Source organism: Macaca thibetana, chromosome 3 (assembly GCF_024542745.1).
Source record: "Macaca thibetana thibetana isolate TM-01 chromosome 3, ASM2454274v1, whole genome shotgun sequence".
NCBI classification, from domain to species: domain Eukaryota; kingdom Metazoa; phylum Chordata; class Mammalia; order Primates; family Cercopithecidae; genus Macaca; species Macaca thibetana.
The window spans coordinates 139,567,902-139,595,880 of NC_065580.1; the positions used below are offsets into that span (position 1 = coordinate 139,567,902).

A 27,979-nucleotide genomic window follows, 5' to 3' on the forward strand; every position below is an offset into this window, starting at 1 on the left:
CTCTCTTCCACTAAGGACGCTGGAGCCACGGCACAGGAAGCACGTTCTGGAAGCCCAAAAGAGGCGTCTTTTGGCTCAGTGTCTTGTCACGGGCAGCATGTTCTCTGCCAATAACCAGAGAGGATTGGTAGCCGCAATCTACAAGCGCCAGGCACGTAGCAAACTTGCCAAGTGAAAACTGACTCCGTGTGACAGGTGGAGAAGCTGAGGATTCTGGGAAATTCAGTGATGTGGGTGAGGTCACAGAGCAAGTGGTCCAGCAGGACTTGAAATCACTTTCATCTGATTTCAAATTCATGCTCTCATCTTCCCACAGGCCCCAGACCCTTGAGGAGTAGACTGTGACTGTGCAGCCTGTCCCCCTACAGATCACATTTAAATCTCGCTGCGATGGTTAGTATGATATTTTGTAAAGAATCACCCCAAAGCACAGGGCATGGTGGCTCATGCCTGTAATCCCAGCACTTTGGGAGGACGAGGTAGGCAGATTACTTGTGGTCAGGACTTTGAGACCTGCCTGGCCAACATGGTGAAACTGGTCTCTACTAAAAATACAAAAATTAGCTGGGTGTGGTGGTGGGTGCCTGTAATCCCAGCTACTTGGGAGGCTGAGGCAGAAGAATTGCTTAAACCTGGGAAGTGGAGGTTGCAGTGAGCTGAGATCACACCACTATACTCCAGCCTGGGCAACAGAGTGAGACTCCATCTCAAAGAAAAACAAAAAACAAAAAACCAAAAAAAAAAAAAAAAAAAAAAACACCCCAAAGCATAGCAGCATGCTCAGGGGTTCTTACGGATCAGAAATTCAGAAAAGGGATGGTGATGGTGGCTTGTCATAATCTCTAGGGCCTCAGCTGGGGGGCTCTAAGGATGGGGGTGACTCCATGGCTGGTGCCAGAATCACTTGAAGACTGATCATTCACACGTTTGTTGTCTGGGAGGCTCAAATGATGACTCAAAGGCAAGGACTCCTGACTGGAGTGCAGACACAGGGCCTCTTCCTGTGACTTGGTCTTCCCTACAACATGGCCGCCTCATGGTAGTCAGACTCGTCATAGGGTGACTCAGGGCTCCAGCACAAAGTCCCAGCAAATAAGGTAGAAGCTCCATGGCTTTTTGTGACCTAACCTCAGAAGTCACATAGTGACACTCTACCCTACTCTCTTGGTCAAAGCAGTCACAAAAGCCTGCCCATTGGCAAGGAATGATGGTATAGATCCCGCCTCTCCATGGTCAAATAATTTGTAGGCATTTCTTACAGCAGCCTGGGAATGCTCACGGAGGGTCAGAAAGTGGCCTAAGGTCTCAAATTCAGTGGGTAGGTGTGATGGCTAATATTGTCAACTTGATTGGATTGAAGGATGCAAAGTATTGTTTCTGGGTGTGTCTGTGAGGGTGTTGGTAGAGGAGATTAACATTTGAGTCGGTGGACTGACAGAAGCAGACCCACCCTTAATCTGGGTGGGTACCATCTAATGAGCTGGCGAGGCCAGAATAAAGCAGAATGAAGAAAGTGGAATAAGAAGACTCACTGAGTCTTCCGACCTTCATCTTCTGTGCTGGAAGCTTCCTGCTGTCAAACATCAGACTCCAAGTTCTTCAGTTTTTGAAGTCTTTTGAATTTACACCAATGGCTCTTGGGCCTTTGGCCACAGACCGAAGGCAGCACTGTTGGCTTCCTTTTGTTTTTGTTGTTTTTTGTTTTTTGTGTGTTTTTTGAGATACAGTCTCACTCTGTCACCCAGGCTGGAGTGCATTGGTGCTATCTCAGCTCACTGCAACCTCCGCCTCCTGGGTTCAAGCGATTCTCCTGCCTCAGCCTCCCAAGCAGCTGGGATTACAGGCGCCCACCACCATGCCCTGCTAATTTTTGTACTTTTAGTAGAGACAGAGTTTTGCCATGTTGTCCAGGCTGGTCTCGACCTCCTGACCTCAGGTGATTCACTCACTTTGGCCTCCTAAAGCTCTGGGATTACAGGCGGGAGCCACCATGCCTGGCCGAGAGGTGTTCTAAAGCAGGCTGGAGACTGTGATTGTGATGAGTAGGGGAACATGCGATGTGGCCAAAGGCTTGGTGGAAGGAGATTTCGGGAAGCATTTGGAGAACAGCCAAAGTCAGGGTGGTGGCTGGCCAGGGAAGGGGTCAAGGGCCGTGGGGCCGGAGGACAGGGACAGCCTGCTGACCCTGAGGAGTTAGAGGTGAGAGGTTAGGGGTGAGGGTTGAAAGGGGAAGGCATCTCCCCAGCTTGTTCCAGTGTTGTCTGGGGAACAGCTATCCCCCTGCCAGGCAGCTGGGCTCGTTCCAAGCTCCCTTGCTGGCTTGGCCACTCCCAGAACTTCAGTTACCTCTGGAAACCGGGAGTGCTAAGTATTCTCTGACTCAACCCCAGGCAGACCTGGAATTCCAGTTCCAGAGGATACTTGCTCTCCAGGGTCCCCTGGCTGGGAGCAGAGACCCCTCAGAGTGTCTCTGACTCCAAGAACTGGCCCTGGCCCTGGCCCTGTGGTCAGTTGAGTCAAACAGTGCGACCCAGCCACGACAACTGACTCACTGCGGTGTCACCTGGGTGAAGGGGCTGCAGCTTGGAGAGGCTGGAGTTCTGTCAAGGACTCCATCTACATGGGGTGCAAGCGGGGCAAGAGAAGGCTCTGCCCTCCAAACCCCAGGCCAATAACCCCAAAGCCAACCTCCTTCCAATGGCACTAGGCTTCCCGATGGCAGCCTCAAGGGGTCCCAGCTGCTGGCACTATTTCTCAGATGGGGAAAACTGAGGGTCCCACTGGGGGGTGCAGAACTCACGGCTCCCCCTTCTCAAGGCCACTGCACCCTCACATTTCCCACCCCTCAGGAACGAACGTCTCCCAACCATCTCACCCCGGGGTTTTCACGTCTCTACCAGATTTCTCACCGGTTCTTCCTCCCTCCGGTCATACGAAGGAGGAGGCCAGGGGAGGAAATCCACTCAGACTAATTTGTAAGCCGGTGTGATTCACCAGCGTCGCTTCCCCTCCTCCGGGCAGGCAGCGGGGGTGCTCTCCACTTGCTCAGGCCTGTCCCTGGCCTTCAGGAGCCCCTGCCACGGTCCCTGGCGTGCTGCCTGGAGGCAAGAGCCCTTGCTTGCAGAAGCCTCAGGGCAGCGGGAAGCCAAAGCCAGAGGCAGGAAGCAGGAGTTTTAGGTCTGCTACCCCCTCTGTAAGCCCAGAGCCAGGAGGCACCAGGGCCAGGCTCACAGACCAGGCATGGAAAGCCTGCAGCCTGGCCACTGTCCCGCTGCCCGAGCCTGGAAAGGGGCAGGCACCTGTCGCGGTCACACAGCCCGCTTTCTGCAGCAGGTACAGGCAGCTGGGACTGGAATCCAGGCTCCCGTCCCCAGAGCTGGGTTCTCCTTTCCCCCTGGCCTGCTGAACACCTGTGGAATGTATGGTTTGTCTCCCTGGAGAGGAATGCCAGGACACCAGGAGAGGAGCCCTGTCAGGGAGATTGAGGCACACAGTTTCCTGCTGCAGAAAGCGGGCTGTGCAGCATCGTGGCAGGACCTGGCCCCAGCTCTGGGAGGAGGACTCAGTCACTAGAGCTCAGGGACATCGCAGTCAGCTGTAGTAGGGGGTGACTGGGAGGGAGCAGGAGGAGGGGAGAGTTTGGATGAGCAGAACCTTTTGGAAGCTTCCTTCTGGAAACACTAGAAAGAGGGGCTCTTGTCCTGGCCCCACCCCTCTCTCTCTCTCTCCTTTTTTTGTTTTAGAAATGGGACCTTGATCTGTTGTCCAGGCTGAGTGCCTCCCACCTCAGCCTCCTGAGTACCTGGGTCTAGAGGCATGTGCCACTGATATAGGAGGGGGGACAGGGAAGTGCTGGGAGGAGAAAGGCAGGGTCCCTGGCGAGGCCTCCACCCTTGGGCCTGTGCCCACGGACCTAGGTGAGGACAGGCACTCATGTTTACATGCCCAAATGTTGCATTTTGCAAGACCACCCTGGCCCACCACACCCTGCCCCCCCCCCACCCATCCTGTGCCTATGAAAACCCTGAGACCCTAGTGGGTACACACACAGGCGGCTGGACGTCAAGAGGAGCAGAGGATGGGAAGAGCACACCGACAGCACTGGCAGATGCTGGCAGGCCATCGACTGGCTGAATAAAGCAAATGCCCAGGGGAATTTGGCCGGGGATGGTCGGAGGAGAGTCTGGCCGCTGAGCACCTTGAAAAATCACCTTCCCACTCCATCCCCCTTCTGGCTCCCCATCATCTGCTGAGAGCTACTTCCACCACTCAGTAAAACCTCGCACTCATTCTCCAAGCCCACGTGTGATCCAATTTTCACATGCATCAAGGCAAGAATCCCAGGATACAGAAAGCCTTTTGTCCTTGTGATAAGGCAGAGGGTCTAACTGAGCTGATGAACACAAGCCACCCACAGATGGCAAAACTGGAAGAGCATCCTGTAACACACGCCCACGGGGGCTTCAGGAGCTGTAAGCCTCCACCCCTAGATGCTGCCGTGAGGTCGGAGCCCCATAGCCTGCCTGTCTGCATGGTCCCCCTAGAGGTTTGAGCAGTGGGTCATGGAAGAAGCAAGCCACACCCCCATCACATGCCCTGTGAAGGGGATAAGGGAAATTTTTCGCTTCACCACTATGCCTGAATATTTTTTTAATTAAAATTTTTTTTTTTTTTTTTTTTTTTTTTTTTGAGACGGAGTCTCGCTCTGTCGCCCAGGCTGGAGTGCAGTGGCCGGATCTCGGCTCACTGCAAGCTCTGCCTCCCGGGTTTACGCCATTCTCCTGCCTCAGCCTCCCGAGTAGCTGGGACTACAGGCGCCCGCCACCTCGCCCGGCTAGTTTTTTGTATTTTTTAGTAGAGACGGGGTTTCACCGTGTTAGCCAGGATGGTCTCGATCTCCTGACCTCGTGATCCGCCCGTCTCGGCCTCCCAAAGTGCTGGGATTACAGGCTTGAGCCACCGCGCCCGGCCAAAAATTTTTTTTTTTTTGTAGAGACAGAGTTTCACCATGTTGCCTAGGCTCGTCTCAAACTCCTGGCCTCAAGTGATCCTCCCTCCTCGGCCTCCCAAAGTGCTAGGATTACAGGTGTGAGCCACTGTGCCTGGCCTCTGACTCCACTTCTTACCTGCCTTGGGTAACCCATGTGTGCCTCAGTTTCCTCATCTGGAAAATGGGGTATGGACTGAATGTGAGGATACGTGTTTTAAGACATGGCCTGACCTTCTGTGTTGTATAGTAGCTGCTCTTCTTATTATGATGATGATATTCCCTTCCCCCAAGGCAGGGGATCAGCTGTACCCAGGCCTGAAGGCCTGAGGCAAGCTCCAGGGACAGTTAAGCTCTTCAGCCCCTGGGGACCCATGGGCTCACTGCCTGAACCCAGCACTGCCGGCCCTGGCAGCTGATCAGATGTGGCGGGCCCCAGATGGACAGTGGCAGCCTCTGAGGTCGAGCTGGGGCTGCTGGGGCTGCACTAGACACAGGAGAGGCTTTCCAGGGCAGGTGCGGGCTCTGTTTGGCAGATGTACTAGAGAATTCTTGGGCGGGGCCAGGCCGGGTGGGGATGGATGTGTGTGTGTGAAGCCAGGGTGGAATGGAGGTCTCATTTTTCAGTTCTTCCTCATCAGGGTCACCTCCATTTTTCTTTTTTCCTTTTTTTTAAGAGACAATATCTCACTCTGTTGCCCAGACTGGAGTGCAGTGGCACAATCATAGATCACTGCAGCCTCAAACTTCTGGACTCAAGCAATCCTCCTGCCTCAGCCTCCTGGGTAGCTGGGACTACAAGAACACACCACCATGCTTGGCTACTTTTTTTTATATTTTGTAGAGATGGGGGTCTCACTATGTTGCCCAGGCTGGTCTTGAACTCCTGGCCTCAAGCGATCCTTCCACCTTGGCCTCCGAAAGCTCTGGGATTACAGGCGTGAGCCACCATGCCCATCCCATTTTTCTTTTATTTGTCTCTTTGCTTTCTCTGTTCATTGAGCATTTCAGTGCTCTGAGGGGGTCCCCTGGCCTGGGGGTGCGTAATGGGGGTCCTGATAATAGGCATATGGGGAGAAGGAGACCATGAGGGCCAGGTTGGTGCAGAAACCCTCTCCACAAGCAGACCGGGGGGTGTCACACCCTCCCATTCCTATGAGACCACTGAGCCTCCTAGAGGGTGATGTCCCACCCAGAGTCCCACGGCTCCAGAGGTCCGGCCACACTGCAGTCTGAGTGGGTCCCAGCCAGCATGGCTGACCCCACCCTGGGCAACACTCCCTGACGACTCAAGGCCAAATCTTCCCATTGGGGTTGCCGGCCTCAACTTACTCGCTGTCCTTGGCCAAATGCCCCTTCCTGGGCCTTGGTCCCTTGGCTCTGGAGAAAACAGTTGGCCCAGGGCTCTCGGAGATCCTGGAGGCTTAGGCAGTCCCTGTGGCCGTGGTTTTTACCCACGGATTCCCCCCAACCCCACCCACTCTGAATGGCCCAAGGCAGGTGCCTGGCAGGGAGGCCCCTATCCTGTCCTGGATCACCTTCCACACTGAGCCTGGTGCATGCCAGGGGCCTTGGGAGGACCACTATTTAAGGGCCATCTCTGAGCTATCCCCAGGCCAGCTGCAGCTCCAGGGAGCTCTCCAGACCATGGTAGGCTGGGGTTGTTCTGCCTCTGCCACGGCCACCTTCCTTTCACCTCCACCTCCTCCCTGGGGAGCTCAGGCCTGTGGCTGTTGTGTCTTTGGCTTCAGCACTGCGGTCTCCTCCCTCCCACCCCTGACCCTGACCGTGACCCTGACCTTATCCGCAACTCCTTTTCTTTTTCAGACAGAATCTCACTCTGTCGCCCAGGATGGAGTGCAGTGGCTTGATCTCGGCTCACTGCAACCTCCGCCTCCTGGCCTCAGGTGAGTTTCCTGCCTCAGCCTCCTGAGTAGCTGGGATTACAGGCGCCCACCACCACACCCGGCTATTTTTTTTTTTTTTTAAATTTTTAGTAGAGATGGGGTTTCACCATGTTGTCCAGGTTGGTCTGAACTCCTGACTTCAAGTGATCCACCCGCCTCAGCCTCCCAAAGTGCTGAGATTACAGGCGTGAGCCCCTGCGCCCAGCCTCATTTCTCAACTTTGACCTCATTCTGTGACCTTGACTCCGTGTGTGATTCTGACCTTCACCTCCTGCCTGAATTCACCCTGCCTCTCACTGACCTTCCTGACCTTGATCTCATGTTGTCCCTGGTCTGACCTCCTCTTCCCTCTTGGTGCCGTGCCTGGACCTGCCCCACCTGGGACTCCTCTCCACGTGGGTCCTGATTTGAGTCTCTGCATTCCTGAACTTGGTGGGGACTGCTGGAGAATGAGGAAGAGGAGGGTGGCGAGAGACGGGGTGGGCAGGGCCTGGGGGCTTCACAGGGGCAGTGGCTCTGAGGGCACGGGTCCCCTGGGAGGGCCGGGGGTCAGTGTTCGCGACAGCATGGCACCTCTGGAGCTCTGAGGTCCCCCTGCTCACCTTTGCCTGTGTACCTCATGTGACGTGGGACTTGCCCTGGGCTTCTGCCCCTGGGGACTCCCTGCAGGGTATCAATCTAGCTGTCCCTCTGTGCCTGCGTCTCACCTGCCTCATTAGTTAGTCCCTTTCGGCCCAGAGCTCTGACTCGGCTGTCAGTCTCGGCTTGTCACCTCCTGACTGCCTGAGGGCCTATATGGATTGCCTGTCTCCAGCGGGACTGTGAGCTTCTTGGGGACCAAGATGGGGCCTGATTCAGCCCTGGGTCCCCAGGACTGGGCATGGGCCTGCCTGGAGGTCCGCATGTGTCTAATACATGTCCTGATGCGTTGAGGTCGACATGTTCTTGGTTTTACAAATGGGGAAACAGGCTCAGATAAGACAAGTGAATTTCTTAACATCACAGAGGCTGGGAGCAGCCACGCCAGGCTTTGAACCCGGATGCGGGTGACCCCCTTCTTCCCTGAGATGTTCCTCTCTGGGGAATTGTATTTTATAGGGGCCGTTCTCAAAAGGAATTTTCAAGACAGCTGAGCTGCAAAGACCCGAGGGTTTAGGACTCTCTTGCGCAGTAGAGAAAATGACCTCTCCCTCCGTCATGGAGCTCTGGGACACTGTAGGGTGGGGGTGTAGCCAGGGGGATCATGAGAGCCTGGGACCTTGGGGGGCAGGGACTGAGGACGCCAAGGCCATGGCCAGGTCTGCCAGAGAAAGGGCAGAACCTCCCACAGACGGAAGTGATCATTTTTTATTAATCGGAGGAAATGTATATGTAATTATGTGAGATGAACTCTGCGGGGAAGTTCTTTTCTTTATGATGTCTGAAAGGATTTATAAATATTACAGAGGTTTTACAGCATCATAACGTTCCCGGCCGCCCTGGCAGCCCCCTTTCAAAGGATTAGTAGAGACAAGGCACCCAGTAAAAGCTAATTATAAGTCAGCCGGCACTTCTGCCCCCGTCAGTCGAGGGCTCCTGGGCAGGGGTGGGGACAGCAGTGAGCTGGGGGCAGGGGAGACCACACAGGCGTTGGGGGGTGGGGAGCAGGGGATGAGGGGAATCCTCTGCTCTGGTGGGGGCGGGTAGACAAGGGCTTGGCAGGAGAGGGTGGTACAGGTTGTGATGGAGACAGGAGCTGGCGGTGGGAGCCCATGTCTGTGCCATCCCGTCCACCTCCCCCTCTGGAATCCAGCAATTCTTTTCCCCCATCAAGAGCCCATTCTGGGGCTCACAGCGCCCCTGGGGGTTGTAAGGATGGCTGCCGAGGGACAGGACCCTCGGGGGTCTTGGGGACCTAGGGCATTCAGGAAGTGCCCAATAGTGGACTTCCAGACACCATGACATCACAGAGGCAGGAAGGCTGGCCGGAGACCATCTAACTACTCAACGTGGGTGGCCTCCTGCTTTGCCTGCTACGTAGGTTGGCCCTGAGTTCTGGGCAGCTATTTCCAAGCATCAGCTGATCCCCACTTTGAGCCAGGTTCAGGGTGGGGACAGGAGAGACCAGAGATGGGGCAAAGTGAGTTTTACCCCTGAGATGTCCACTTAGTCGAGGAGACAGACGCACAGAGATATGTCAGGACAGTGTGATACGTGCTGTGGGGGTGACAGTTCACAGTGGAGCGGGGAGGGGAGAATGGCCTGGGGTCGGAGAAGGCTTCTCGGAGGAGGTGACAGGGAGCTGAGCCTACAGGATGGGTAGGAGTCTCTACATAGATTCTCCAGGGAAGGCATTCCAAGCAGGGAATTCCAACAGAGCAAGGCATTCCAGGCAGGGGCAAACGCCGGGAGGGAAGGCAGCTGTGGGACACAGCAGAGGGCCTGGGTGAGAGGGAGTAGCAGCTCCGGGAGGGGGCAAGAGGCAGATCCCGTCGGGGGGGCTAAGAGCTCAGTTGTTCTCTTGAGAACACGAAGAAGGTTTTTAGCAGGTGGTGATAAGGTCAGATTCCAGCTGTAGTGGAGGATGCTGGGGTGGAGATGGGGAGGCTGAAGGAAGAGATGCCCGCCTCTGCTCTGCAGTGCAGGCGCTGGCCGCCCACCTTCCGGAGCCCGGAGGACAGGGCCAGGAAGCAGCTGTCCAGCTCTGTGGGGGTGCACGCCATGCAGGCTTCTTGTCATGGGCTGGGAGAACGTCCTGATTACCTGCAAGGCTTCAGGGGGAGCCTTGTCTGTCTGCTGTGGGCACCGGGGAGGGCAGAGTCATTCTGGACTGCGATGCCCTGGGAGGTGAGACAGGGGGTGGGGGCTGACCCTCGAGGCAGGGGCCGCTGCAAGGCGTTGTCTGGTACCTCGCAGGCACCGAGAAGAGCTCGGAAAAGAGCAGAAGGCACTGCCAGCTCCAACGTCTTCTCCATGTTTGATCAGTCCCAGATCCAGGAGTTTAAAGAGGTCGGTCTGCTGTCCCATGGGGCTGTTGTGAGGATTCTTGGAATGCATGCCAGTTGCTCAAGGAGCTGGGCAGAGGCTCAGTCCTCAGTCTTGGGGGGCTGAAGATGTCATTATTACTATTATTATTATTATTATTTTGTTTGTTTGACAGAGTCTGGCTCTGTCGCCCAGGCTGGAGTGCAATAGCGTGATCTCCGCTCATTGCAACCTCCACCTCACGGGTTCAAGCAATTCTCCTGCCTCAGCCTCCCAAGTAGCTGGGATGCTGGGATTACAGACACGCACCACCACATCCGGCTAATTTTTTGAATTTTTAGTAGAGACAGGGTTTTGCCATGTTGGCCAGGCTGGTCTGGAACTCCTGACCTCAGGTGATCCACTTGCCTCAGCCTCCCAACGTGCTGGAATTACAGACGTGAGCCACCGCGCTCAGTCCATTACTACATTTTTAAATGATCATAGTTTTTTGTTTTTTGTTTGTTTGTTTGTTTTTTTGAGACAGGGTCTTGTTCTGTTACCCAGGCTGGAGTGCAGTATTGCAGTCAGTGCTCGCTGAAACCTCAAATTCCTGGGCTCAAGCGATCCCCACCTCAGTCTCCTGAGTAGCTGAAACTACAGGCATACATGATTATGCCTGGCTAACTTTTTAATATTTTGTAGAGACAGGGTCTCATTATTTTGCCCAGGCTTGTCTCAAACTCCTGGCCTCAAGCAATCCTCCTGCCTCTGCCTACCAAAGTGCTGGGATTGCAGGCATGAGCCACCATGCCTGGCCAATGGCACTATTTTTTCAGGACACCATGGCCATGGCCCAGAGCCTGGATGTGTGACCTGTTGCCCTTGGGCAGCCTCTTCCTCTCTCTGTACCTGACCCTGTGCTTGCTGTGTGACCTGGGGCCAGGCTTTTTTCTCTCTCTGCACCTCAGTTTCCCTCTCTGTAAACTGGAGTTGCTGTGAGCCTGAAATGAGGGGTTGGGGATGGAGCACATCCCAGCTGGGCTGCCAGAGGGACCTGCCCTGAGGCTCCTTGGGCAGCAGTCAGCAGGAGGATGGTCCTTGCCGGGGACTGGAAGGGTGGGTGGCCACTCAGCACCTGTGTCTCTGCCAGGCTTTCACCATCATGGACCAGAACCGCGATGGCTTCATCGACAAAGAGGACTTGAGGGACACCTTTGCCGCACTGGGTGGGTGAGCCAGCAGCCAGCAGAGCTTAGGGCCGGGCCATCCGGAGAGAGTGGGCAGCTGGGGCCAGCGGGGCAGCGCTCGCAGTGGGCGTGAGAGGCTCCTGTGCTGGGGAGCGCAGGGGAAACGCAGCCGCTGCCTGGAAAGTCAGGAGACCTTCCTGGGGGGTTGGAGAAGGACTCGGCCAGGGAAGGGGAGGACACTCCAGGGACAGGAGTAGCAGCACGGGCCTGGGGCTGGTGTAGGTGGCCCTGGGTGTGGGGAGGGGCCAGGAGAGCAGGGGAGAAGCTGATTCGGAGGGAAAGACCCAACTCCCAGGTTAAGGTTTCTGCCCCCTCTAAGGCCCCAGGGAAGAGCCTGAAGTTGCCTATGCGGGGTTTAGGTGGCGGAACGGACGTAACAAGGCCCTGAGCCCCTGGGAATCTGAGTGTCCCCTGGAACCACGGGGAATCCCGGCATCCAGGCATCCACTGATCCCCTCCTGGGGCACAGGAATCCTGAGCCTGCAGCCCCTGTGCACCTCAGCTGCAGCTTCTTGGGCCTCAGTTTCTTCACCTGTAAAATGGGGATGAGAGTGACTTGCTCCCCTTCTCATGAGGCTGGGGGCAGCCGGAAGCTGACTGTGGCCCAAATGTCCCCCAAAGAGTCCCCCAACGAGGGGGCAGGGCCTTAGGGCTGAGTGGGGGACATGTGGGACGGCTGGGTGGGGAGGCTCTGTGGGACCCTCCAAGGCTCAAGCTCTGTTCTCTCTTATCCTCCTGGGCGGCCCCACCTCTCACCTCCCACAGGCCGCATCAATGTCAAGAACGAGGAACTGGAGGCCATGGTGAAGGAGGCCCCCGGACCCATCAACTTCACGGTGTTCCTGACAATGTTTGGGGAGAAGCTGAAGGGTAAGCCAGGCTCCTGGAGTCCTGGGGGACGGCGGGGAATGGCAGGGGGATGTGTGTATGAAGGGGGTGCCCTGACACACACACACCACAGGTGGGAGCATGATGTGGCCCCAGACACCAGCCCCCGGGTGCACGCACCTTCAGGGGCCCTGCCTCAGTTTCCCTCTCTTCACCACAGACTGGGGTAACCGTAAAGACTCCTGCTTTGGCCAGGCATGGTGGCTCATGCCTGTAATCCCAACACTTTGGGAGGCTGAGGCGGGCGGTTTGCTTGAGTCCAGGAGTTTGAGACCAGCCTGGGTGATATAATGAAACTTCATCTCTACTAATACAAAAATTAGCCAGGCATGGTGACACATACCTGTAGTCCCAGCTATTTTGGAGGCTGAGGTGGGAGGATCGCTTGACCCTGAGAGGTGAAGGTTGCAGTGAGCCGAGATCACACCACTGCACTCCAGCCTGGGTGACAGAGCAAGACCCTGTCTCAACAACAACAACTAAACCCTGCCTTTAACCCCTTCGCCCACCATCAGGACAGTGCTCCCCATCCCACTGCCCCCAGCCATGCTGCTCCCCTACCTTCCTACCTGTGGGCTCCTTTTGCCCGCTCTGCACATGGGGCTGGGGGGACAGGCAGAGGATGCCGGAGGGAAGGTGTTTCCGAAAGATGCTGTGGTCGACCCCCGTGCAGAGCGAGTTACTCCCCTTGTCTTTTTCTGTGGCCACTGGAGCCCCCAGAGGAAGGATCAGGGAGCCTCATTCACAAATGAAGAGACTCAGACCCAGAGAAGTCACGAACCCTGCCCCAGATGCCCCAGCAAAAAGTGGCCGGGATGGAACCTCAACCCCAAACCCTGGCTCTAACCACTGTACCCACTCGAGACACAGCATTAGGCGTGGGGTGGAGGGTTGGGGCCATCTGTGTCCCCTTTCTGTCCTGGCCCTGGGGGAGCTCTCTCATAGGGACATCCCAGAGCTTGAGAGTTCCATGGTTAGAAGGAAGGGCCAAGGCCGGGCGTGGTGGCTCATGCCTGTAATCCCAGTACTCTGGGAGGCCGAGTGGGTGGGTCACCTGAGGTCAGGAGTTCGAGACCAGCCTGACCAACATGGCGAAACCCTGACTCTACTAAAAATACAAAAATTAACTGGGCATGGTAGTGGGTGCCTGTAATCCCAGCTGCTTGGGAGGCTGAGGCAGGAGAATTGCTTGAACCCGGGAGGCAGAGGTTGCAGTGAGTCGAGATTGGGCCACTGTACTCCAGCCTGGTAACAGAGCCAGACTCCATCTCAAAAAAAAAAAAAAAAAAGGAAGAGCCAGCTGGGGCAGTGGTCCCTGGGAGGTGGGCACTGTCAGCCCCCCACCCTCAGGCTGCCCCTGCCAGGCCTCCTCCCTTGGACCCCCTGCCTTGGCTAGGCCTAGGGTCAGGCCCTGGCTTCCCATTGACTCCTAGGTTGACCTTGCACAGATTTATCTGCTTTCTGGCCTCAGTTTTTTGGTCTGTAAAATGGGCTTATAATAGTTTCCTGAGCCCGCTGTAACAAATTCTGTGAAACCGGGTGGCTCGAAACAACAGACATGTATTCTCTCACAGTCCTGGAGACTAGAAGTGCAAAATCTGGCAGAGGATTTGGGGAGAATCCATTCCTTGCCTCCCCAGCTTCTGGTGGCTCTACCTCTCTCATCTCTGCTTCGCTGTCAATGGTCCCGTCCTCCTCTATCTAACCTCCCTCCACCTGCCTCTTTGTTTCATTTCGTTTTGTTTTTGAGACGGAGTCTCACTCTGTTGCCCAGGCTGGAGTGCAATGGTGCAATCTCAGCTCATGGCAACCTCCACCTCCAAGGTTCAAGCAATTCTCATGCTTCAGCCTCCCAAGAAGCTGGGATTACAGGCACCCGCCACCATGCCTGGCTAATTTTTTTTTTTTTTTTTTTTTTTTTGTATTTTTAGTAGAGACGGGGTCTCACCACATTGGCCAGGCTGGTCTCGAACTCCTGACCTCAAGTGATCTGCCCATAGTGGCCTCCCAAACTGCTGGGATTACAGGCATGAGCCCCAGCGCCCGGACTCTACCTGCTGTTGGATTTAGGTCCTACCTGGATAATCTAAGATGATCTCTGCATCTCAAGATGCTTAACTTACATCTGCAAAGTCCTTTTTTCCAAATAAGGTGACATTTACAGGCTCTGGTGGACATATCTTTTTCTTTTCTTTTTTTTTTTTTTTTTGAGACGGAGTCTCGCTCTGTCACCCAGGCTGGAGTGCAGTGGCGTGATCTTGGCTCACTGCAAGCTCTGCCTCCCGGGTTCATGCCATTCTCCTATCTCAGCCTCCCAAGTAACTGGGACAGGTGCCCACCACCATGCCCGGCTAATTTTTCTGTATTTTTAGGGGAGACAGAGTTTCACTGTGTTAGCCAGGAAGGTCTCGATCTCCCGACCTCGTGATCCACCCACCTCGGCCTCCCAAAGTGCTGGGATTACAGGTGTGAGCCACCGCACCCGGCTTCTGGTGGATATACCTTTTTAGGGGCCACCATTCAGTCCACCACAGGGTGATCCGACCTGACATCACAGGTTCGATGGGGTGAAAAATCAGTACTCTCATGGGTCGTGACCTGCTGGGGGGTAGAGCAGCCTCCACGCACCGTGTCCCGGCAGATCTAGAGCCAGAAGGAAGGCAGCCATCAGCCTGGGTGCGAGAGATGAGGAAACCCAGGGCTGGGGAGGGCAGGCTCATCCGGAGCAGGCTTTGAACGTGGGGCTGTCTAGCTGAATCAGGAGCATCACTGGGCCCACCTCCGGGCAGCTTGTCGGGGCCTATTTCCAGGACCATGTCTGCCTCCTGGAAGAGCTCAGAAACCCAGGAGGCCAGGAGAGAAGAATGCTCTGTGGGAAAGATATGCGTGACTCTAGCCAGCAACTTCAAAGGAAGCAGACAGGCCTGATTCTTTTATCCAGAGGAACGTCACTGAAGGAGGCCTGTTAAAGGCCGGCGGGAGGGCCTGGGGAAGTGGCCTCTGGTTCTGCCAGAGTGGACGGCCCAGGGCCCGGCCCAGGAGGTGAGGCGGTGAGCACCTGCCACCCCTGGTGCTGGACGTGGGCCAGGGGCCCTGCTGCCAGAGCAGGAGTTTAAAGAGGCCTTCAGGAGTGCTCAGGGGAAGGGGAGGGGACTCTGTCAGCTCACGGTGGGCCCCAAACCTGTTTCGCAGATGGGAAGATGGAGACTAAAAGCTTGTGTTGGTCCATGGTTGAGCTGAAGCTGTGACCCAGGGTCTGGTGTGGGCTGCAGGGCTGCAGCTGTTTCTCATTTTTGCAGGGGCACCGGGACTGGGGCTCCGGCTGAGCCTGTTGTGCAGACGTGGCCAGACTGCGTGAGAGGCCGGTGGGAGGGGACAGGAGCCGGGAGGGCAGGGGGCTGGGGCGGGCGCCACCTCACCCCACTAATTGGGAAGAGGAGACTGTGTCATGAGATTCCCAACGATGATGGGGGGAGGTAGCCACTCTGTAGCAGATTTTATGAGGTTTGCAGTCTCAGGAATAGAGGTTTTCTCTGTGGAGGAGGGAAGGGAGGACTGCCAGCCATGGCAATAGGGAGTGGCAGGGCTGTGCTGGGTGCCTGAGAGCCTGAGCTAAGTCCATGTGCATGATCTGCAGGGGGACAGGCTGGAGCTGGCCACAAACCTGCCCAAGCAGTGAGGCCTCTTCAAAGACGCTGGGAATTTTCAACTAATCAGTGAAACCTGGGAGGCTGTGGCCTCGGAAGCAAATCCCATGTGGGTGCCTCTGGTCACTCAAGCCTCACCCGCTTGGAGGCACCCCCCAACCCCTGCCTGCTTGGACAGGCTGTGAGGGCCTGGAACCCTGCCCCTGCTGTGCTCTGGGCTGAGCCTCTCTGCTGGGCACACGAACTTCCTGCCACCCTGCCCAGAGGCAGTCCATGGCTCTGCCCTCTAGAAGTTCCCAGGCCAGTGAGGCCAGCATGTGCCAGGCTTTTTCACTCTGTGCCAGTTTCAGAGATGCCTGGAGATTCAGACACTGCCATACTCCTGGCTAGTTCTTAGTCTGATGTGGGAGGCACACATGGCCCTGACCCAGTCTGATGGAAGAGGCACAGATGGGCTTGATCTGGTCTCATGGGGGAGGAACAGATGGCCCTGACTTAGTCTAATGGTGGAGGAACAAATGAGGCCCTGATCTAATCTGATGGGAGAGGCACAGATGGCTCTGACTCAGTCTGATGGAAGAGGCACAGATGGCCCTGACCCTGTGTAATGGGAGAGGAACAGATGAGGCCCTAATCTGAGGGGAAAGGCACTGATGGCCCTGACCCAGTCTGATGGGAGAGGCACAGATGGCCCTGAGCCAGTATGATGGGGGAGGCACAGATGATCCTGATCCAGTTTGATGGGAGAGGTAGAGCTGACCCTGACCCTGTCTAGTGGTAGAGAAACAGATGAGGCCCTGATCGAATCTGAGGGGAAAGGCACAGATGGCCCTGACCCAGTCTGATGGGGGAGGCACAGATGGCCCTGAGCCAGTATGATGGGGAAGGCACAGATAACCCTGATCCAGTCTGATGGGGGAGGCACAGATGGCCCTGAGCCAGTATGATGGGGGAGGCACAGATGACCCTGATCCAGTTTGATGGGAGAAGCACAGATGACCCTGACCTCATCTGATGGGGAGGCATAGATAAGGCCCTGATCTAATCTGATGGAGGAAGCGCAGATGGCCCTGACCCAGTCTGATGGAGGAGGAACAGATGGCACTGACCCAGTCTAATGGGGGAGGCACAGATGGTCCTGACCTAGTGTGATGGTGGAGGAACAAATGGCCCTGACCTAGTCTGATGGGGGAGGCACATGGCCCTGCCTGACCCAATCTGACTGGCAGGAGCACAGGGTGGCAGAAGGAGCAGGGGACTCTGGAGTCCACAGAGGTGGGTTTCAATCGTCCTTTCTCTTATCAGTGGGCTTTGGGCATGTAATGAAACCTCTCTGAGCCTGTTTTCTCTCTGATAAACTAAAACGACCACATCTACTCCATGGGTGCTCTGAGAGCTCCAGGGGATAACATCTTAAAGCTGCAGGCATAGAGCACTCAGATTTGTTTGCAGCCCTGATTGATACACGTTTGTTAAAACCTTACCATGAATGGCATGTTATCTTAGCTGCTCCTGTGAGGTGGGTGTCAAGCACCATCTCTGTCCCCTTTCACCAATGACACAGTTGAGCACTGAAGAAAGGAAGGGGGCACCCTCGCGTCCACAGTGAACAAGGGGGACACGGTGACAGAGGGGGAAAGAGCACCAGGCAAGGGTGGCCAGGTCACCTGCTATCATTCACGCAGCCTGTGAAGCCTTGGGCAAGACCCTTCCTCTCTGTGGGCTTCCGTTTCCCACTGGTGCAATGCGGGGGCTGCACATTCAATCCCATTGTGGGTATCAGATTCGTTTCTTCTAATGACATCTCTCCCCAAGACTATGCTGTGAACGTGATAAAAGCAGAACTTCTCTGGCTTCACTTCTGCCCCCCGAGCCCCTTCCCTTGGCCCGTGGGCCCACCTAACCCCACTTCTGGCCAGGACAATCTCTCAGACCCCTCCAACGCCACTGCCCAAGCCCCAGCCTTTTGGCATCCACGTACAGAACTCTTTCTTCCACCCACGACGTCTTGTGCACAGCCTGGGTAACGCGTGAGCCCCAGAGTCATGCCCCCCTCCTTCACTGGTCATGCAGCAGACTCAGCTGTGAGACCCTGGACAAGTCACTTAACTTCTCTGGGTCTCAGCTTTTCCATCTGTAAAATAGGGAAGGGTTAAGCACAAAGTAAATGCTCAATCAGGGTCTCCATGTACAGTTGCACACGTTGTTCACAAAAATATATATGCGGTGCCCTTGTCTATGATTACAATGACCTGTTTCCCTCCTTGTTCTTGCTTCAAGTGAGCTCGGCCCTCGCTGTGCAGTGGAAGTTGGGGAGGAAGTTCCCCAGAGCTGTGCCTCCGTGCGGGGGCCGTGGGACTTGCCCCCATCCCCAGCCCCTGCCCAGCCTGGTGCCTGCTTCTGTGGGACCCTCTCCACCTGCCTCTCTCTCTGCCCTGTATGTGCTGCTTATAGGCACGGACCCAGAGGAGACCATTCTCCACGCCTTCAAAGTGTTCGACACTGAAGGAAAAGGTTTTGTCAAGGCCGATGTGTAAGTTTCCCCCTGACTGCCTTGGGTTTTCCTGCCTGCAAAGGCTCAGGGGAATAAGCCAGCTCTGGGCTGGGGTCAGGATTGGTGGCAGCCCAGTCTTCTCTCCCAAAAGCAGGAGCTGGGGATCCAGCCCAGTGATATCGCTTGATGTCCCTTCCCCTCTCTGGGTCTTGGTGTCCCCTTCTCTGTGTGTGCATGGAAGTAGAAATGGATAAGAAGTGGTGGGTCAGGCTGGGCGCGGTGGCTCACGCCTGTAATCCCAACACTTTGGGAAGCCGAGGTGGGCAGATCGCTTGAGACCAGGAGTTCTAGACCACCCTGGCCAACACAGCAAAACCCTGTCTCTACTGAAAAGTAAAAAAAAAAAAAAAATTAGCCAGGCATGGTGGTGTGCGCCTGTAATCCCAGCTACTCTGGTAGCTGAGGCAGGAAAATCGCTTAAACCCAGGAGGTGGAGGTTGCAGTGAGCCAAGATGGCGCCATTGCACTCCAGCCTGGGCGACAGAGTGAAACTCTGTCTCAAAAAAAAAAAAAAAAAAAGTGGTGGGTCACTCCAAGAGAGCTTCCTAGTGGGGTGGGTGTGGGGGCAAAGGCGGGCCTTGAAGGATGACTACGGGTTGCCCAGGCTAGGGCGGGAACAGCATTCTAGATGAGAGAATAGAGAGCTCGGAGGGCCAGGGCTTGGCGTGTGCATATTTGTTTGGAGTTGGCTGCAGTTGGAGGGTGTGGGTGGAGGTGGTATAGGGGAGACTGAGCACAGAGTGGCAGGTGGGGCCTGTTGGAGAGGCTCACACCCTAGCCCCTGGACTCTCTGTCTGCCCTGGGAGCGTGGGAGGACCTGAGGAGGAGTTAGGGAAGGACACCATGGAGGCCAGCCTGGAGAAGGAGAGGAGAGGGTTGCAGGTCCCAGGAGGGTCATGGCCGTCGAGACGGAGTCGGGCAGACAGATAAGCAAAGAGCCAGGGACCAGTGCCCATAGGATCCAGGGTCTGGGGAGAGGACTGAGCCAGATCGTAGCCAGCACTGCCTCGGGCAAGAGGGCAGTAAGGACTGGGGAAGGTGACCGGCTCACTTGGAATGTATGAAGGGAAAGTGGCTGCAGGCACTGGGGCTGCCATCGTGAGGGTAGGGGTGCCCCACCCAGTGACAACACGAGAACAGAGAGCCAAGGATTGCAGGCGGGAGTGGGCGGGGGAGTGGCAGCCTTCCCAGGACCCAGGATTTAGGGCTGACCTCTGAGCTGTGCCCAGGCAGTCCCTTCAGAACCTTGCTGGACCTGAGGGTGGCCTGGGGCAGGTAAGATTCCTCCCCAGGCCCAGGCTTCCTGATCAATTACTGTAATGCTGCCGGCCTTCAGGTTTTGAGGCAAGTTTTGCTAGTTTTGAGATTCTCACATATGGAGCTGGAGGGGGGGGAGAGGGCAGATGCGGCAGGGGTGGAGGTGGAGAGGGTCTGTCCTGTTTCACACGTTCTCAACTCCAAGACCATGAGTCACATACTCCCCTGGGATGGGGAGGGGATGCTGAGGGTTGCTCCAGGCCACAGTCCTCCCCTTCACCCCTCCCTCGGGGTCTGTGGCTCCTACCTCCATCCTGGGGACCTGGGGAAGCATCAGAGGCATCCCTGGAGTGACACCGAGCCCTCCCTCTACTCTCAACCACCTTTGCTCTCAAGGACAAGGCTGGAAAGACCCTTTGGGGCCCTAATTTGGGAACTGAAGACACTGCCTTGGGACATGGGACCTGGATCTGTAGCTGCAGGCCAGGCAGGCCAGATGGGCCACGACGGAGGCTCTGGTTGAAACAGAGTCTGTGAAAAGTCCCCAGCCTGGAGAGCTGGAAACTGTGACTGGCCCACAGAAACATAAATAATGGAAAATGTGCATTGGTCCTTAGTGAGGTCTGCCGCAGCTGGTGCCAGAGTGGGTGGACGAGGCCCCGCTCAGCTGTCTGACACCATCCCTGCCCACTAAGCTCCCTTAAGAACCCTGCGGGACCCTCCAAACTTGAAGGGGCACCAGTCCCTTGCAGGCCCAAGAGGACACAGACCTGGACAGGCCTTCCTATACCCTTGGCAGAGCACAAGCATCTTGTCGTCTCTAAAGCGCTTTGCAGATGTCAGTGAACATCACAAGCTGGAGAAAACACTGTGTCCAGAATCAGGCAAAAGAGGCTCTGTGGTGGGGGACCTGAGGTGTCTCCCCTCAATGATACAGAGCTTAGTTATAGTGCATGATGGGAAATCAGAGTAGCCCCCATGTTGGAGTCCCCAGGTCATTCCATTTGGTCCCCACTTGATGCTGGGAGGAAAGCCCACTTTATATAGAAAAAGAAACTGAGGTTCAGAGTGGCCCCCATGTTGGGGTCCCCAGGTCATTTCTTTTGGTCCCTACCTGATGCTGGGAGGAAAGCCCACTTCATGGAGGAGGAAACCGAGGTTCAGAGGCTACTGGGCCATTGGAGTAGCCTGGCCTCCTGAGCCAGGACATCCCCCTGCCCCCACTTGCCCTTCATCACCCCTGGGGTCTGCATGTTCAAGCTGGATATGCCTTTCCCTGAACATGACTGTGTCTCTCCCTTGAACAGCATCAAAGAAAAACTTATGACCCAGGCAGACCGCTTCAGTGAGGAGGAGGTAAATTGGGATTTTGGTGGATCACAGCAGATTCTCTGCTCTGGCTGCCACCTGGCCTGGTGCAGGCTGACTTTCTGCTCCTTCCCAGGTCAAGCAGATGTTTGCAGCGTTCCCCCCAGATGTGTGCGGCAACCTGGACTACAGAAACCTGTGCTACGTCATCACTCATGGTGAAGAGAAGGATTAGGGGATCACGAGTCTCCCCAGCGTTCAGGGGCAGCAAACACTGTTGCAGGGTGTGACGGGGAGCTCTTGCAACCGGCGGGTACAAGAAAAAGTGTTCCCTTGTCTATGGTTGGGGACAAAGCAAGAATAAATAATGCTAACGAGGTCTGAGTTTGTGCGGTAAATGCTCCAGTGAGGGAGAAAACGAAACATTCCTATCTTGTTGGTTTTTCCAAAACTTTTTTGTTTCTCTGGCTCTGCTCAAATGTTCCCGAGGAGCTGGTGTTTAGAGCTAATTGACAGTTTTAACGATTCCCAGCTAAGCCACAGGATATTGCCTTCATTTATGGAGCTTTTATTAAGCACCTAGTGCGTGCCAGAGGCTGTGCTGGTCCCAGGGATTCTCAGAAGAGCCAGGACTGTCCCTGGGCAGGAAGATGCTGCTGACTGCAGTGAGGGAGGCAGAGGAGGGGGCAAAAAGTGGGGTGGGGACATCGGTGGGAGGAGAACGGAGAAGCACGGGAGAAAACTGGCCGCAAAGAGCTGGCTAGAGGCAAAGACGTCAGAAGGGAAGAGGTGGCTTCAAGGGATGTTTAGGGGGTAGGCAAGGATTTCTTAAATGGGACACACATAGTTCTGACCATAAAAGTGGATACATTGGACTTCATCAAAATTAAAAACTTCTGGTCACCAAAAGATGCAATTAAGAAAGAAAAAAGGCACTGGGCCAGGAAACATACCGGCAACACATACATCGTGACAAGGATCTCATATCCACAGGATATATATTTTTTTAAATCCTTCATATCTATAATAGAAAGATTATAACCCCAAAAAAGGTAGATGACAAGAATAATATTCAAATGGCCATAACGATCTGAAAAGAGGCCGGGCACAGTGGCTCAGACCTGTAGTCCCAGAACTTTGGGAGGCCGAGGCAGGAGGATTGCTTGACGCCAGGAGTTTGAGACCAGTCCAGCAACATAGCAAGACCCCATCTCTACAAAAAAAATAAAAATAAAAATAAAATAAAAATTAGCCTGGCGTGGTGGTGCACGCCCATAGTCCCAGCTACTCAGGAGGCTGAGGTGGGAGGATCACTTGAGCCCAGGAGTTGGAGGCTGCAGTGAGCTGTGATCACACCACCGCACTCCAGCCTGGACGACAGCGAGACCCTGTCTGAATAAATAAATAATAGGGCACTCATACATGGGAATAGCACATGGCAATAAGAATAAACTATTGATGTACACAACAGCTTGGCTGATTGCTCATATGTACTATGTTATATGGAAAAAGAGGCAAAAGAGTGCACACTTAAAAAAAAAACTTTTTTTTATTGAGATACAATTCACATACCATAAAACCCACTTTTTTTTTTAAAGACAGTCTCACTCTGTTGCCCAAGTTGGAGTGCAGTGGCGTGATCTCGATTCACTGTAACCTCTGCCTCCTGGGTTCAAGCGATTCTCCTGCCTCAGCCTCCTAAGTAGCTGGGATTACAGGCACGTGCCACCATGCCCAGCCAACATTTGTATTTTTAGTAGAGATGGGGTTCTGCCATGTTGGCCAGGCTGGTCTCGAACTCCTGACCTCAGGTGATCCGCCCGCCTCGGCCTTCCAAAGTGCTGGGATTACAGGTGTGAGCCACCGCGCTCTGCCTTTTACCACTACTTATAAACAGAATATTAATCACCACAAAATGAAATTCATTAGTGATCACTCCTTATTCTTCCTGCATGCAGCCCCTGGCAACCATGAAGCTACTATTGCACGTCTCTATGGATTTGCCTGTTCCAGACATTCATATAAATAGAATCCTGCAATAGGTAGCCTTTTGTGTGTGGTGTCTTTCACTTAGCATAATATTTTCTTTTTTTTTTTTTTTTTTTTTTTTTTTTTGAGACAGAGTCTCGCTCTGCCGCCCAGGCTAGAGTGCAGTGGCGTGATCTTGGCTCACTGCAAGCTCCGCCTCCCGGGTTCACGCCATTCTCCTGCCTCAGCCTCCCGAGTAGCTGGGACTACAGGCGCCTGCCACCTCGCCCGGCTAGGTTTTTTTTTTGTATTTTTTAGTAGAGACGGGGTTTCACCGTGTCAGCCAGGATGGTCTCGATCTCCTGACCTCGTGATTCGCCCGTCTCGGCCTCCCAAAGTGCTGGGATTACAGGCTTGAGCCACCGCGCCCGGCCTAGCATAATATTTTCATGGTTCATCCTTGTTGTAGACTTTATTCCTTTATTTATTTATTTATTTATTTCTGAGACAGAGTTTCATTCTTATTGCCCAGACTGGAGTGCAATGGCACGATCTTGGCTCACCACAACCTCCACCTCCTGGATTCAAGTGATTCTGCCACCTCAGCCTCCCAAGTAGCTGAGATTACAGGTGTGAGCCACCACGTCTGGTTAATTTTGTATTTTTAGTAGAGACGGGTTTTGTCACGTTGGTCAAGCTGGTCTCGAACTCCTGACCTCAGGTGATCCATCCACCTCAGCCTCCCAAATTCCTAGGATTACAGGCGTGAGCCACCGCACCTGGCTTCATTCCTTTATATAGCCAGATAAGATTCCATTTTATGGATAGATCACATTTTGTTTATTCATCAGTTGATGCACATTTGAGATATTTCTGTTAGCTCTTATGGATAATACAACTATGAACATTTGTGTACAAGTTTTTGTATAAATATATGTTTTCAATTCTCTTAGGCATATACCTAGGAGTGAAATTACTGGGTCACATGGTAACTCTATATTTAACCTCTGAGGAATTGCCAAATTACTTTTCAAAAAGGTTATACCATTTTGTATTCCCACCAGTGATGTACAAGGGTTTCAATTTTTTCACATCCTTGCCAATACTTGTTATTTTCTGTTTTGTGTTTTTTTTTTTTTTTTCCAAAACTATAACAATCTTAGTGGGTATGAAATGGTATTTCATTTGGGTTTTGATTTGCATTTCTCTAATGGATAATGATATTGAGCATCTTATGTTTTTATTGGTCATTTGTATCTCTTCTTGGGAGAAATCTGTTCAGGTTCATTGCCCATTTTAAAATTGTGTTACACTTTTTTTGTTGCTGAGTTATAGAAGTTCTTTATATATTCTACATACTAGATATTTTTATTTTAATTTATTTGTCTATTTATTTATTTTTGAGACAGGGTCTCACTCGGTCACCCAGGCTGGAGTGCAGTGGTACCATCACAGCTCACTGCAGCCTCAATCTCCCGGGCTTAAGTGATCCTCCCACCTCAGCCTCCCCAGTAGCTGGGACTATAAGCATGAGCCACCACACCTGGTTAATTTTTTTTTTTTTTTTTTTTTTTAGGAGAGCTGCCCAGGCTGGTCTTGAACTCCCAGGTTCAACCAATCCTCCCACCTTGGCTTCCCAAAATGCTGGGATTACGGGCATGAGCCCACCATGCCCAGCCTGGACCCTTTCAGACATGTGATTTGCAAATATTTTCTCCCATTCTGTGGGATGTCTTTCTACTCTCTTGATAGTGCCCTTTGATGTGCAACAGTTTTAAATTTTGATGAAGTCTGTTTTAGCTATTTCTGCTTGTGCTTTGGGTGTTATATCTAAGACACTGTTGGACAGATGCTGTGGCTCATGACTGTAACCCCGGCTCTCTGGGAGGCCGAGGCAGGCAGATCACTTGAGGTCAGAAATTTGAGACCAGCCTGGCCAACATGACCAAACATCATCTCTACTAAAAATACAAAAAACTAGCCGGGTGTGGTGGCGCACAACCGTAGTCCCAGCTATTTGGGAGGTTGAGGCAGGAGAATCACTTGAGCCCAGGAGTTCAAGGCTATAGTGAGCTGTGATTGCACCACTGCGTTTCAGCTTAGGTGACAGAGAAAGACCATGAGACCCTGTCTCAATGAAAAAAGGGAAAAGAAATAAAGAAAAGAAAAGAAAAGAAAGGAAAGAAAAGGAAGAAAGAAGGAAGGGAAGGAGGGAGGGAGGAAGAGAGGAAGGGAGGAAGGAAGGGAGGAAGGGAAGGGAGAAAGAGAGAGAGAAAGGAAGAAGAAGAAGAAGGAGAAGAAGGAGGAGGAGGAGGAGGAGAGAGAAGAGAAGAAAGAAAGAAAGAGAGAGAGAGAGAAAGAAAAGAGAAAGAAAGAAAGAAAGAAATAAAGAAAGAAAGAAAGAAAGAAAGAGAGAGAAAGAAAGAAAGAGGAAGGAAGAAAGAAGAAAAGAGGGAGGGAAGGAAGGAAGAAAGGAAAGGAAAGAAAGGGAAGAAAGAAAGAAGAACCAAGTGTTTAAGGAAGAGAAGAGCAGGTCTAAGGTGTGATCTTGGAATAGGGTGGCTGAGGTTGGGGGAGGAGGTCCCTGGAGCCAAGGATTGGAGGCTGTGGGTTGAGGAGTAGAATTCAGACCCTGAGAGGCCAGGAGGAAGGAGGCCAAGGAGGGTGGCATGTTGGACCCTGCTGATGGCCAGCCCTGGTTTTGACAGTAGCTGCTTAACCACAGGGGCCACACTCCCCGACCCCTCGGCCATAGTGAAAGGTCTCCCCTCCTCTTCCCCCACTGCTGAGCTCCTGTTCCCTCTGTGGGAGGCAGGAGAGAGAAGCACCACCATCCGTCTGGAGCTCTGGGCTCAGGACACAGGGGACAGGTATGTGGCAGAGGAGCTCCTCCCTCCACCCCAAGCCTGGCTCCGCTTGCTCTCCAAGACTTTGACTTTCCTGGAAATCATGGACCGAGCCTTGTCTCTGCTGCTGAGGAACTTGTCAGACCTGTTTGTGCCCCGCAGAACCAAGCCAGAGCCAAGGCACCGCAGGCCACAGGTATCTGCTTGCCAGCTGCACCCTGCCGCTAGGCCTGCCCACCTGCAGGAGCCCAGCTCCTCCAAGACACAGGGCCAGCCAGCAGGGAAGGCCAGAGGGGCTCCATGTCAGCTCAGAGAGGAGGCCAGGGGCATTCATCTCATTCATTCCTCTGTCCTCGGTGCCTCCACTTGTCTATACCTCCTCTGTACCAGTGCTCAGAGACGGTGATCAATAACACCAGTAGTACCTCACCTCTGCCCTCAACCGTCTCTGGCTGGGAGATACCAGGGTTGGGTTAGGCTATAGGCATGGGAGTGATGAGGCTCCAGTGGGGCCCCAGAGAAAAGAAAAGCAGGGGGCCTCTCAGAAGGCACAAGCCAGCTCTGTGGCTGCTGGTGGCTCCCTGGTCTCTGCCACTCTTGGGAGTTACACAGCATGGCCTCCTGGAGGCCCTTCTCTCCCAAGCTTGGTTCATTGGTGGTCTCCGCTGCCCCTGACCTGGGCACACCACCAGCCACCTTCAATATCCATGCCTTTCTGTCCAGTCCTTGAGGAATACCTGGATGACCCCGGGCTCTCCAGTTCTTCCTCTGGTCCCGGTAGCTGGCGTGACCCACAGAGCTGCCCTTCCGGGGGTGGAAGGCTGAGGCTCCCAAAAGCCAGACAGAAATCAGCAAGAATGAGCATATGGATGGACACACCGTCTTTCCAGAGTTCTTTCTGGAAGCACCTTTCTAAAGGTACAAGAACGTGGCGGGTGGAGTGGCTCATGCCTGTAATCCCAGCACTTTGGGAGGCCAAGGTAGGAGGATTGCTTGAGTCCAGGAATTCTAGACCAGCCTCGGCAGGCAACAAAGCAAGACCCTATCTCTAGAAAAAATAATAAAAACCAAAACAAACAAGAGAACCCCTTGCCAGCCTCTTGAACTTCCCTGCACCACCATGCCCTGGGCTCTGGGTTCCAGCTGCACAGTTTCATCTGGGGCCCTATGTTTCCTCCTGTTGCAGAGTCTTGGTCATGCTGCTCCCTCTGCCTGAAACACTCCCTGCTCCTTTGCCCAATCCCCCTGTATTAGTCAGGGTTCTTAGCGGGAAAGAACTGATAGGATATATATAAAATAGGATAGGATATATATATAAAATAGGATATATCTATATAAAGGTGAGTTTATTAAGTATTAACTCACAGGATCACAAGGGAAAGAAAAGGATATATATATAATTATCATATATATAAAGATTATTATATAATATATATTATATAATATAAATAAAATAGGATATAGATATAGATATACATAAAGGGGAGTTTATTAAGTATTAACTCACAGGATCACATGGTCCCACAATAGGCTGTCTGCAAGCTGAGGAGCAAGTAAGCCAGTCCGAGTCCCAAAGCTGAAGAACTTGGAGTCCCGACGTTCGAGGGCAGGAAGCATACAGCACAGGAGAAGGATGTAGGCTGGGAGGCTAGGCCAGGCTAGTCTTTTCACATTCTGCCTGCTTTATATTCTGGCCTTGCTGGCAGCTGATTAGATTGTGCCCACCCAGATTAAGGGTGGGTCTGCCATTCTCAGTCCACTGACTCAAACGTTAATCTCCTTTGGCAACACCCTCACAGACACACCCAGGAACGATACTTTGCGTCCTTCATCCAATCAAGTTGACACCCGGTATTAACCATCACACTCCCTACTCAGCTTTCTGGTCTCAGGTCAGCAGCACATCCTAAGGCCCTGACACCGGAATAGGCCAAATCACTTTCCATGTAGTTTCACGGCACCAAGAACTTTTGCTTTTTGGTAAGTGGTGTCTGTCTTCCCCCAGAGTGCTATAAGTCCCCGAGGGCAGCGAGTGGGCTGGATTTTGCCCACGGCTATGCCCCCAGCACCCTACATGGGGCCTGGCATGGAGGAGGCTCTTGGGAAATATTTGACTGGCTCCAGGACACCCACAGAGCCAGCCCCGAACCATGGGAGTTATCTGGAAGCAGCTCTGTGGCTTTGGGCCTCCAAGACACTGCAGGGCAGAAGCTGAGGCTGGAATTGCAATTATTCCTGAGCCTCCTGGAGGCTTCAGGGGACTTTCCCTGTCTGCCTAGGCCTTAGTCTTCCCATAAGCAGAATGGAACCCCAGGGCCCCTGGTGTCTCAAGGATTTCTACCCCCCAGGGCAGTAGCAAACCCAAGGCCATGGCCAGTCCTGGGCTTGCTTGGCAGCATCCAAGGTGACGCATCTTGTTATCTG

At 53.8% G+C, this 27,979-nt stretch overlaps 4 protein-coding genes across 14 annotated transcripts in view; 3 read left to right on the plus strand and 1 right to left on the minus strand.

Annotated features, from left to right (window-relative positions):
• The window catches only part of IFT22 (intraflagellar transport 22), a 984,170-nt gene that overhangs the window by 657,685 nt on the left and 298,506 nt on the right, over positions 1-27,979 (plus strand). The window contains exon 1 of one of the 9 annotated variants that reach the window (XM_050783885.1): positions 12,577-12,586. The exons of the other annotated variants lie outside the window; for them this stretch is intronic. The gene's annotated coding sequence lies outside the window, so the exon portion shown is untranslated. Of the gene's footprint in view, positions 1-12,576; positions 12,587-27,979 lie in introns of those variants that run through there. 9 annotated transcript variants of the gene reach the window in all.
• CUX1 (cut like homeobox 1) overlaps positions 1-27,979 on the minus strand; it is a 1,083,765-nt gene that overhangs the window by 631,592 nt on the left and 424,194 nt on the right.
• Positions 5,009-21,114, plus strand: MYL10 (myosin light chain 10). Of its 3 annotated transcripts, XM_050783852.1 has the most exons (8): positions 5,009-5,086; positions 9,790-9,882; positions 10,034-10,135; positions 10,991-11,066; positions 11,853-11,957; positions 18,077-18,155; positions 20,741-20,789; positions 20,878-21,086. In XM_050783852.1, exons 1-8 carry the CDS (start codon positions 5,009-5,011, stop codon positions 20,974-20,976), a joined length of 681 nt encoding a protein of 226 aa, XP_050639809.1. In that variant the 3' UTR covers positions 20,977-21,086. The 3 variants fall into 3 exon arrangements, with proteins under 3 accessions (XP_050639809.1, XP_050639808.1, XP_050639807.1); XM_050783851.1 differs by lacking the exons at positions 5,009-5,086; positions 10,034-10,135 and having other exon boundaries at positions 9,561-9,882; positions 20,878-21,071; XM_050783850.1 differs by lacking the exons at positions 5,009-5,086; positions 10,034-10,135; positions 20,741-20,789 and having other exon boundaries at positions 9,561-9,882; positions 20,878-21,114.
• FIS1 (fission, mitochondrial 1) overlaps positions 19,346-27,979 on the plus strand; it is a 386,064-nt gene continuing 377,430 nt past the window's right edge. Inside the window, exon 1 of the mRNA XM_050783901.1 lies at positions 19,346-19,349. The gene's annotated coding sequence lies outside the window, so the exon portion shown is untranslated. The remainder of the gene's footprint in view (positions 19,350-27,979) is intronic.